The 12529-nt window shown below is 41.3% G+C and overlaps 1 protein-coding gene across 1 annotated transcript; it reads left to right on the top strand.

Moving 5' to 3' along the window:
• Nucleotides 1-7234: 7234 nt before the first annotated feature.
• Nucleotides 7235-8765, top strand: KCNA10 (potassium voltage-gated channel subfamily A member 10). The gene has a single exon (XM_073669207.1). It carries the CDS (start codon nt 7275-7277, stop codon nt 8763-8765), a length of 1491 nt encoding a protein of 496 aa, XP_073525308.1. The 5' UTR covers nt 7235-7274.
• Nucleotides 8766-12529: the final 3764 nt, after the last annotated feature.

Raw genomic sequence — 12529 nt, 5'->3', positions numbered from 1 at the left:
GAGCGCATTATGGACATGTATACAGCATTCTAGTATGCTATAACAAAGGGCTTAAAGATGCTCGCTCTATTTTATATGGAAAAAACCTGACGACGGGTTCCCTTTAGGCTGTGTGCCCACGATGCGTTTTTTAAGCATTTCCGCAGCGGCAAAAAGGCTGCAGAAACGCTTAAAAAACGCATGGTAGAAGGCCTGCCATGTTCCCCAATGATAATCCACATGTGCTGTGCACATGCTGCGGAAATTTCCACTGCGGGTTATCATTGCGGAAAAGCGCAGCACTACCAATTATTTTGCGGAAGCGCTGCGTTTTCGCCACCGTTGACTTGCATTGGAACGCATCTATTACGCATCACTGCATATGTACATGCAGAATCCAAGCGTTTCAATGTGCGGATGGTACCAGGGTGTGGAGGACAGGAGACTCTCCTCCGGACCCGGGTACCATAGAACCTGTAAAAAAAAGAATAAAATAAAAAATAAATATTATGTTTACCTTCTGATGGCCCCCGGTCTCCTTGTCTTCACTTGCCGGCAGCTCGCAGTGGACTGAAGGGCCTGCGCTGACGTCATAGTCATGTGACGGCAGGTCCTTCAGTGTAGTGTACCGTGAGTTGCCGGCAAGCCAGGAAGAAGTTAAGCAAGACTGCGGGGTCCATCGAAAGGTAAGTATAGATTTATTTTTCAATTTTTTGACATTCTTTGGGGTCACACTACATAAATCCATGCCGTTTGCATGGATTTATATAGTGTGACCAAGTTGTGAAGCACTTTCCAAGTGATGCTAAAATAGCTTGGAAAGCGCTTGTCAACCCGCATGCGGAAATGCATGTGAAGAACGCTTCACATCCGCTCGTCCCTGGCAGGAAAAACGCATGTACAATCCTCATGTACAATCCACATGTACAATCCGCATGCGTTTTTTCTGCCAGGGAGATGCAGAAACGCTCAAAAAAAATCCGGAGCATTTCTGCATCGTGGGCACATAGCCTTAAAGTTTTAGAGAATAGAAAGTAGACAGTTTTCTGCAAAGATTCTTGACAAAGATTATATTAACACTGTTGCAAAAATTTTCCGCTATCAGAAATCATGCAGCCCTAACAACCTCACTCAGATGCATAGACTACGGTAGATTGTTTTTATTTTTCAAAATTCTGCAACAAATCTTCAAAATGTAAAAATACTTTTTAATACATCAATGATTCATTACCTGTATATGCTCACTGCTGACAGGTACATAATGCAATATAACAGAAGCTGTTGAGCAATGATGAATGTGATTGGTCAAAGCAATGACTGAAGCTTTGCCCTTCAGAATCATCTATTGACAAGCTACCACTTAGACTTCTAAAAACACAGCAAGATGCATTAACAGAGTTGATATTCAATTAGATATTGTTAGGAAAATGATTATGATATAAAATTATAATGTAAAAAAATTGACCCTTTATATTTCAAGGGTCGTTCACCTTGGACGTTCTGCTGTTAGAAGTGTGCCACAACTATTAGCTGTTACTAGGTTGTCCTGCTGCTGTAGAATAAGGTCTCATTTAGACGTCAGTTTCTTTACCGTACGAGAAAAATGAACCAAGTTTCAACAGTGATTTTCAGCATGTTTTTTTTTTCTGATCCATAGTCTGTTAGATATGTCTCCACGATTTTGAATCGTCCACAAAAAATCGCAAACATGTGAACAGCCCCATAGGCTGTCACAGGTATGAGTGCTATCTGGGAAAAAACACAGATCGCACTTCATACACGAAAACTTGTGTGTGAATGAGCCCTTCTTGGTGCCAGGTAAAACTAATGGGCTGTCTGCAAAATGGATGAACATTTATGATCCTCCAGAGTGAGATACCCTGTTTGAAGCCAATTCAGTATTACATAGTTTTTGAAAATGAATTTTCTACTCAGGACACCCATAGACAATTAGTAATAGTAGCTATATTCAGAAACAGTAAATTACTAAAATGATATACTATATTTTATTTTTTTACCTAAAAGCAAAGCAATTTCTAACTGCAATATAGGAAAACTTTCCTCTTTAACTTTTGAACACACGATCCTATAAGCCAGTTAATGTAGTGTTCTCAAGTACGTGCTGCTTTTCTTTCCATTAACTCATTTCACCTGCTGTCACATACTAATTTTACTTTTGACAAATAGAATTTTTCTTTCATAATAAGTACTGAAAGAAAAGTCTGTTGTCGGAAATATAAAGCCGTTATGTGATATGAATATCGCAGTATGTGTTGTGCTTCATGCTAATGGAATGGAAGCCATAAACAAAGTTGGATTCCACTACGTAATCATCAAACAGCTGACAATGTCACAGTTCCTGTGCCCCATAAAGAGTATCAGTGGTTTATCAATGTGATATATTTTATGGTGCAAGAAAGTCATAGATGGTTCTTTTCTATGGAGCCTTAAACACTCCACCTTATTATGGAGATAATTTGTTTTAAAGGGAATCTGTCAGTAGGGTTAATCCTCCTAAGCCATCTATATGGGCATGTAGGTCATAGGAAGCTGAATAAAATGATACCTTGATATCTATGAGCTAATGTTGTATTACAGAAAAATCCACATTTTCTTATATGTAATGGAGCTGTTCAGGACTATGAGCCGGACACTGCTCTGTATGAGAATCTGCCTCCAGAGCTTGTTTTAAATATAAGGGGGAGTTCCCAGTGTGATATGTAATGGCCGCTCTCTGCTCTCCTGATCTCACTGCAGAGCTGTGTGTGATTATAACTGACACATCTGCAGGTTCCTCTCAGCTTCCATCTCACAGGCAGACAGGGCTGCAATATTGTTGTAATACAGCAGAGCTGTGAGATCTGCAGCTGCTAACATATTTATAATGAGGCAAAGTTCATATCTACTGCTCTGTGTTAGATATATATCACACTGGTAACTCCCCCATTCATGTAAAGTAATCTCTTGAGGCAGATTCTCATGCAGATCAGTGTCCCACCAATAGCCTTGAACTGCTCATTTACATATAAGAAAAACATGGATATCTCCTGAATAATACATTGGATCACAGATATCAAGGAATTATTTTATTCAGTGTATTATGACCTACACACTCATATAGATGGCTTAAGAGGTTTGATCTTACTGACAGATTCCCTTTAAAGGGAGCCTGCCACATATTTTTCTCTAAAGAAAGTCTGTCACATATTTTGCCTTAAAGGAAGTCTGTCATCCAAACTGATGGTATAAACTAATGAACTGTTCTGTGACCTGGCTTTGAATGCCTGTCTTGCTGTTGATTGACAACACAGTTTCAGCTGAGTTTTATCTGCTGATAGTGCTCACTTCAGGCAAGCCAATGTTTTCATTAACCAGTGAGGGAGGTGAGGGCATGAAAACCAGTGGGTGGAAAGGTATATAGAGCTTATTTTCAATACAAAGGATGCACCGAGCACACTACTTGGCATATTTGGTTTAACTTCAGTTTCTGCAGAACGGAGGCAGCAATTTTTATACAGGCTAAATTCCCTAATGGGCTATGTGCTTAGTATATACTGTCAATTTGCACTGACAGACTCCATTTAAAGACTTATTCCCATTTCAAACTATCTGATAAATGCAGGCCCCACTTTTGGCCATCTCTCCTTTTGAGATAGCATGCAATAGAGCCCTGTTCTCAAGATAGATGCAGATTCCAGTGTTGCATCTATAATAATAATTTTAATAATTTGTATTTATATAGCGCCAACATATTCCGCAGCACTTTACAATTAAGCGGGGACATGTACAGACAATAAATTCAGTACAATTTAAGACAGTTTAAACAGTTACATTAGGAGTGAGGTCCCTGCTCGCAAGCTTACATTCTACAAGGAAATGGGTGAACACAATAGGTGAAAAGTGCTTGTTATTTCAGGTCTGGCAATTATAATAAATAGGGATTTTCATATAAAGTTGCATGATCCGGTCCTCAGCCAGTATGTTTAAGTACAATACTCAAGAATCGAGTGCAGTTATCGTGTGCATGGAGGGTGTGGAGACAGATGACTAGAAGGGTGCAGATTCTGAATAATATTTAGAAGGAGGGGGCAGGGAAAAGTTAGTTTACTGAGTAGTTGAGGTGGTAGGCTTGTTTAAAGAGATGGGTTTTTAAAGCGCACTTGAAGTCATGGGGGCTAGGCATCAGTCGGATCGTCTGGGGTAGTGCATTCCAGAGAACTGCTGCAGAAGTCTTGGAGACGGAGGTGCGAGGTTCGGATTATGGGGGATGTTAGTCTTAGGTCATTTTTAGAACGGAGGGCATGTGTAGGAGATATAAGGCGGTGCTGAACTGTGGAGAGCTTTGTGGGTGAGAGCGATGAGTTTTCACTGTGTGCAGAATTATTAGGCAAGTTGTATTTTAGAGGATTATTTTTATTATTGATCAGCAACTATGTTCTCAATCAACCCAAAAGACTCATAAATATCCAAGCTTAATATTTTTGGAAGTTGGAGTGGGTTTTTTTTTGATTTGGCTATCTTAGGAGGATATCTGTTTGTGCAGGTAACTATTACTGTGCAGAATTATTAGGCAACTTAATAAAAACCAAATATAATCCCATCTCAATTGTTTATTTTCACCAGGTAAACCAATATCAGTGCACAAAATTTAGAAATAAACATTTCTGACATGCAAAAACAAAAACCAAAAAAATTTGTGGTCAATATAGCCACCTTTCTTTATGATGACACTCAACAGCCTTCCATCCATAGATTCTGTCAGTTGCTTGATCTGTTTTTGATCAACATTGCGTGCAGCAGCCACCATGCCTCCCAGACACTGTTCCGAGAGGTGTATTGTTTTCCCTTCCTGTAGATCTCACATTTTATGATGGACCACAGGTTCTCTATGGGGTTCAGATCAGGTGAACAAGGGGGCCATGTCATTATTTTTTCTTCTTTTAGACCTTTACTGGCCAGCCACGCTGTGGAGTAGTTGGATGCATGTGATGGAGCATTGTCCTGCATGAAAATCATGTTTTTCTTGAACGATACCGACTTCTTCCTGTACCACTGCTTGAAGAAGTTGTCTTCCAGAAACTGGCAGTAAGTCTGGGAGTTGAGCTTCACTCCATCCTCAACCCAAAAATGTCCCACATCTTTGATGATACCAGCCTATACCAGTACCCCACCTCCACCTTACTGGCGTCTGAGTCGGAGTGGAGCTCTCTGCCCTTTACTGATCCAGCCTCTGGCCCATCCATCTGGCCCATCAAGAGTCACTCTCATTTCATCAGTCCATAAAACCTTTGAAAAATCAGTCTTAAGATATTTTTTGGCCCATTCTTGACGTTTTATCTTATGTTTCTTGTTCAAAGGTGGTCGTTTTTCAGACTTCCTTACCTTGGCCATGTCCCTGAGTATCGCACATCTTGTGCTTTTTGATACTCCCATAACGTTGCAGCTCTGAAATATGGCAAAACTGGTGGCAAATGGCATCTTGGCAGCTTCACGCTTGATTTTCCTCAATTCATGGGCAGTTATTTTGCGCCATTTTTGGCCAACACGCTTCTTGCGACCCTGTTGGCTATTTGCCATGAAACGCTTGATTGTTCGGTGATCACGCTTCAAAGGTTTGGAAATTTCAAGGCTGCAGCATCCCTCTGCAATACATCTCACAATTTTGGACTTTTCAGAGCGTATCAAATCTCTCTTCTGACCCATTTTGCCAAAGTAAAGGAAGTTGCCTAATAATTAAGCACACCTTATATAGGGTGTTGATGTCATTAGTCAACACCCCTCCTCATTTCAGAGATGCACATCACCAGATTTACTTAATTGGTGGTTGGCTCTCAAGCCTATGCAGCTTGGAGTAGGACAACATGTATAAAAAGTATCATGTGATCAAAATACTCATTTGCCTAATAATTCTGCACACAGTGTATATTGGACCCTGTAGCAAATGGGCAACCAGTGTAATGACTGGCACAAGGTGGAGGCATCGGTGGAGCGGCTGGACAGAAATACGACCCTGGCTGCCACATTCAGGACGGATTGGAGAGGAGAAAGTTTGGTAAGAGGGAGACCAATCAGAAGAGAGTTGCAGTAGTCCAGACGAGAGTGAATAAGAGCAACAGTAAGAGTTTTAGCAGTTTCAAAGGTGAGAAAAGGTCGGATTCTGGAGATGTTTTTAAGATGCAGGTGACAAGAGCGAGTAAGTGATCGGATATAGGGAGTAAAGGAAAGGTTAGTGTAGAAAATGATCCCAAGGCAGAGGGCGTGCTGCTTGGGAGTTATGGTTGAACCCGCCAAGGTAATTTTGATGTTAGGTAGAGTTAGGTTAGTAGAGGGGAGAAACACAAGAAGTTCAGTTTTGGAGAGATTCAGTTTAAGATAGAAGGAGGACATGATGTTAGAGACAGCAGACAGACAATTCTTGGTATTTTGTATTAGGGTAGGGGTGATGTCAGGGGAAGAAGTGTATAATTGGGTGTCGTCAGCATAGAGATGATAATGGAACCCAAATCTGCTGATTGTTTGTCCAATAGGGGCAGTGTATAGAGAGAAGAGGAGGGGGCCTAGGACTGAGCCCTGTGGAACCCTGATAGTAAGGGGACGAGGAGAGGAAGATTAGCCGGCAAAAGATACAGTGAAGGAGCGGTCAAAGAGGTAGGAGGAGAACCAGGAGAGAACGGTTTCCTTGAGGCCTATAGAGTGGAGCATAGTGAGGAGGAGCTGGTGATCCACAGTGTCAAATTCAGCAGAGAGATCCAGGAGAATCAGCAGGGAGAAGTGACCTTTGGATTTAGCTGTTAGTAGATCATTAGATACTTTAGTGAGGGCAGTTTCAGTGGAGTGTAAAGAGCGGAAACCAGATTGTAGAGGGTCGAGAAGAGAGTTATCTGAGAGATAGCGGATTAGATGGGAGTGGACCAAGCATTCCAGGCATTTAGAGATGAAAGGAAGATTAGAGACCGGTCTGTAATTAGCATCTATCAGACATTTATGCCATATCCTGTTAATGTGCCTCAAATGGTTGAGAAAGGATAACCCCTTTTAAATGCTTCCTTAGTTTGCAGCAATAATATGGAATCTAATCGAGCATTACTACAGAAACAATATGTACAGTACAGTCCCATAGATTTGTATGAGTGCTGCTTTATGGCTTCTTATAATCGGCTGCCCAGAGCGCTAAAGCTGTCATGTGCATGAGGTTTGTTGGCTTGCATTCTACAATCTTTTTCTTTAACTTTTTTTTATATTCTTCTTTTTTTTTAGAAAATGTAATAAGAATTAGTCAATACTAAAGTTACATCATGGATACCATTCAGAAGGCTGTCCAAAATCATGAAGAATCTTCTACTGATTCAAAATGTACCAAAGCTACTGGAGATGAAAGTCATGTCTCTGCAGATCAAAATACCACCTGGAAACTGTATATGAATGAAACATCAAATGAAACTGATCTTTCCAGGATTTCTAAAGAATGTCACGACAACATAGTTACAGAACAAATGATATTGGAAGAAGGGAACCAAAGGGTATTTATCAATATTGCAGGTCTTAGATATGAGACCCAACTTAAAACACTAAGTGAATTTCCTGACACACTGCTTGGAGATCCTCAAAAAAGAATTCATTATTTTGATTCCATGAGAAATGAATATTTTTTTGATAGAAATCGTCCTAGCTTTGATGGAATCTTATATTACTATCAATCTGGTGGAAAAATACGGCGTCCAGCAAATGTTCCAATAGATGTGTTTGCAGATGAAATAGTTTTCTATGAGCTTGGAAATGAAGCTTTAGATCAATTTCGAGATGATGAAGGTTTTTTAAAGGATCCAGAAATCCCCTTACCAACAAATGATTACCATAAGCAATTTTGGTTGCTATTTGAATACCCGGAAAGCTCAAGCGCAGCAAGAGGCATGGCGTTAGTTTCTGTATTAGTTATTGTCATCTCCATACTAATATTCTGTCTAGAAACATTACCAGAATTTAGAGAAGAAAATTTATTTAAATATTCAAGCAATTTTACGAAGGAGGCTGCTTACCTTAATACCTTCACGGATCCATTTTTCCTTGTGGAGACTACTTGCATTATTTGGTTTTCATTTGAACTTGCTGTTCGGTTTATCGTCTGCCCAAGTTCATCCGAGTTCTTTCAAAATATTATGAATATAATTGACATTGTATCAATCATTCCATATTTTGTAACACTTATTACAGAAGTTGCGAAAGAAACAGAGGATAATGGACAACAAAACATGTCTCTTGCTATTTTAAGAATTGTTCGACTAGTTAGAGTCTTCCGAATTTTCAAGCTCTCAAGACATTCAAAAGGGCTTCAGATATTAGGACAAACCCTAAAAGCCAGCATGAGAGAACTGGGGTTGTTAATATTTTTTCTTTTTATTGGTGTAATTTTGTTTTCTAGTGCAGTATATTTTGCTGAGGTTGATGAACCTAAATCTCAGTTCATCAGCATCCCTGATGGCTTCTGGTGGGCTGTTGTAACAATGACAACTGTTGGATATGGAGATATGTGTCCAATCACATTAGGGGGTAAAGCAGTAGGTACTCTGTGTGCTATTGCAGGAGTTCTGACTATTGCCCTTCCAGTTCCAGTTATTGTATCAAACTTTAATTACTTCTATCACAGAGAAACAGAAAATGAAGAACGGCAAAGTTTACCTACAGAAACAGATAAAATTAGTTTAAATAATTTAACACGATCGGTAAGCACATCTTCTCTAAAGAAAAATAATGGATCATGTATTCCAGACAAAAATGGTAAAGCTTAAAACTGTCATTCTTTTTATAGTAATGTATAAATGTTTCATCAAATATAAATGTAATTAATGTAAACTTATTAACTTTGGTTTCTGTAAATTATTGTAAATTTTCAAAACTTTATATGGCAATATTACTAATGTTAATTATTTTTTACTCTTGAAAGTGAATGGACATTGAAAATATTACAAACTCATATTATAACGGTTATCCCACAAACAACATTAACTACCTATTCATAGGATAGGTGATAAATGTTTGATAACTGATAGAGTTGGACACATTTAGTGAAGGGGAATTTGATTGTACTCAAACTTCTGTATTCTCCATAATGTGGATTTTTTTGTAACTAGCAAATTCAGAAAAATGGTGGCTGGCTGGCCAACACTATGTAGAATGGTAGAGGACCATCAAAAGGTAAAAAAAAAGACAAAGAGCTAATGGACACTTCACCACTCACTTCTATGACAACTTACGCTGCTCGCTGTTCCCCGTACGATCCTTGGTACCTCTTTTTACCACAGCCTTGCACTGAAAACTCAGGCATCTTCACATTAGGATGGAACTTCTGGCTGCGACTGAGCCTGGGACTTCACTGCACATCTCCAGGCCTAGAGTGTGTAATGAGGACTAGGACATCACTGCGCATGCACATTGTAAGGTCTCCACAACCTTATTATACTGACTCCGGGCTTGGACTTCCAGTCAAGACTAGAGATGAGCGGTGTTCGACTAGAACTGTTCGCCAATCTCAAATTCGAGCTGTTTTGGGCGGTGTTCGAGTTGTTCGACGAACCCGAACGATTTGCAAAAAATTCGGCTGTTCGAGGTTATGTTCGATAACTGTTCGCGCACCAAAAGTGTGTCCTGCATGTCTGGCGCTATTTAGAGCACCAATCATGCAGGGATTGTCTGCCACTCACTGTAATGCCACAGCCATGGTGGTTGTGGCATTACAGTGATTGCCCAAATCGATGGGAACAGTGCCAACAGTGAAACATGAAAAGCCGGCAATTCATCAGCGCATACACCGATACCCGACAATTTATAACAGACAGAATAGAGCTTCACACATAGATTAGATAGATAGAAACATGTCAGTCACACATATAAGAAGCACAGTGACAGTGTTGCTTACTGTACTTGTCATTTAGTGTAAAGGATTTATCAAAAAAAATAATAGTGTTTTCATGCACCGTCTCTTTAAAAAAGCCGGCCGGCAATTCAGCATCTGTACCCGACAATTTAGAATAGAAGGAATAGAGAATCACACATAGATTAGGTAGATAGAAACATGTCAGTCACATATATATGAAGTACAGTGACAGTGTTGCTTACTGTACTTGTCATTTAGTATAAAGGATTTATTAAAAAAAATAATAGTGTTTTCATGCACTGTCTCTTTAAAAAAGCCGGCCGGCAATTCAGCATCTGTACCCGACAATTTAGAATAGAAGGAATAGAGAATCACACATAGATTAGATAGATAGAAACATGTCAGTCACATATATATGAAGTACAGTGACAGTGTTGCTTACTGTAATTGTCATTTAGTGTTAAAATAAAGGATTTATTTTAAAAAAAATTGGCGTGGGGTTCCCCGTAATTTTAGGCTCTAGCGGAGGTTAACCAGACGGCTGGGGCAGATGTTTGAAGCCTGGGAAGTGGGTAATACCCACGGAGCTTCCCAGGCTACTAATATCAGCCCCCAGCTGAATACCTAGCCTTTACTACCTATTAAAATGGGTGACCCCCCAAAAAAATGACGTGGGGTCCCCCCTATTTTAATAGCTAGCAAAGGCTAGGCAGACAGCTGGGGGCTGATATTAAGGCTCAGGAAGGGGGCCATGAATATTGGCCCCCTCCCTGGCTAGAAACACCAGCCGTAAGCCGCCCCAGAAATGGCGCATCCATAAGATGCGCCAATTCTGGCACTTAGCCTCGCTCTTCCCACTGCCCTGTAGCGGTGGCAGTGGGGTAATAGAGTTGGGGTTGATGTCAGCTTATAATGCCAGCTGACATCAAGCCCAGGTTAGTAATGGAGAGGCGTCTATAAGACACCCCCATTACTAACCCCGTAGTCAAAGTTAAAAGAAAACACAAACACCCAGAATAAAGTCCTTTAATTGAAATAAAGACACATTCCTTTATTGTTCTAAATTAAACCATACTTACCATCACGCCCATTCCAGCTGAAGCCAACGATCTCCTAAAATAAAAGAAAAATAATAAAGCAACCTCATCCTTACCTTTCCATGGTTCCCAGGACAGCTTCAGCTCTGCTACATCGAGATGACAGGCTGGACCGCAGCAGAACGCTGCCATCCAGCCTGTCATCCCACAGACACTGAGAAGCGCAGGCATGCTTGCGCTCCTCAGTGTCTGGCTGTGACGGCATAAAGATGAGACGAGTTCATGTCCAAAGAACTCGGCGCACCTCATGCACGTCACTGACAGCGTGGGAGAGTTCTCCTGCACTCAGCACTTCAGCGTGAGAATTCTCCCACGCTGTCAGTGACGTACATGAGGTCAGCTGAGTTCATTGGACATGAATGAGCTCACCTCATGCACGTCACTGACAGCGTGGGAGAATTCTCACGCTGTAGCGCTGAGTGCAGGAGAATTTTCCCACGCTGTCAGTGACGTGCATGAGGTGAGCTGAGATCATTGGACATGAATGAGCTCACCTCATGCACGTCACTGACAGCGTGGGAAAATTCTCCTGCACTCAGCGCTTCAGCGTGAGAATTTTCCCACGCTGTCAGTGACGTGCATGAGGTGAGCTCATTCATGTCCAATGAACTCAGCTGACCTCATGTACGTCACTGACAGCGTGGGAGAATTTTCACGCTGAAGTGCTGAGTGCAGGAGAATTCTCCCACGCTGTCAGTGACGTGCATGAGGTGCGCCGAGTTCATTGGACATGAACTTGTCTCATCTTTATGCCGTCACAGCGAGACACTGAGGAGCGCAAGCATGCCTGCGCTTCTCAGTGTCCGCGGGATGACAGGCTGTATGGCAGCTTTCTGCTGCGGTCCAGCCTGTCATCTCGATGTAGCAGAGCTGAAGCTGTCGTGGGAACCATGGAAATGTAAGGATGAGGTTGCTTAATTATTTTACTTTTATTGCAGAAGACATTGGCTTCAGCTGGAATGGGCGTGGTGGTAAGTATGGTTTAATTTAGAACAATAAAGAATTGTGTGTTTATTTCAATTAAAGGACTTTATTCTGGGTGTTGTGTTTTTTTAAATACTTTACTAGAAATTCATGGTGGTCATGTCTAATATTGGCGTGACCCCATGAATTTCGGGCTTAGGGCCAGCTGATAATGCCAAGCTGGCCTTAACCCCTTTATTACCCAGTGAGCCACCGCACCAGGGCCCTGGATGAGTTGGGTACAGCGCCAGAAGATGGCGCTTCTATGAACGCGCCATTTTCTGGGGCGGCTGCGGACTGCAATTTGCAGCGGGTGGGGCCCAGAAAGCTTGGGCCTCCCTGCGCTGCGGATTCCAGCTCCCAGCTGCCTAGTTGTACCTGGCTGGGCACAAAAATAGGGCGAAGCCCCACGCATTTTTTTTTTAAATTATTTCATGAAATTCATGGAATAATTAAGAAAAAAAGGGCTTCCCTATATTGTTGTGTCCAACCAGGTACAAATAGGCAGCTGGTGGTTGGGGGCAGCCCGTCCCTGCCTGCTGTACCTGGCTGGACACAAATATAGTGCGAAGCCCCACGTCAATTTTTTTTTAATTTTTTCATTTTTCTGGCGCTGTAC

The sequence above is a fragment of the Phyllobates terribilis genome, unplaced genomic scaffold (assembly GCF_046119375.1).
Source record: "Phyllobates terribilis strain yellow unplaced genomic scaffold, ASM4611937v1 Scaffold_2__4_contigs__length_985480577, whole genome shotgun sequence".
Lineage (NCBI taxonomy): Eukaryota > Metazoa > Chordata > Amphibia > Anura > Dendrobatidae > Phyllobates > Phyllobates terribilis.
The sequence above is the reverse complement of the archived record's forward strand: the minus strand, read 5'-3'. Positions and strand labels throughout refer to the sequence as shown.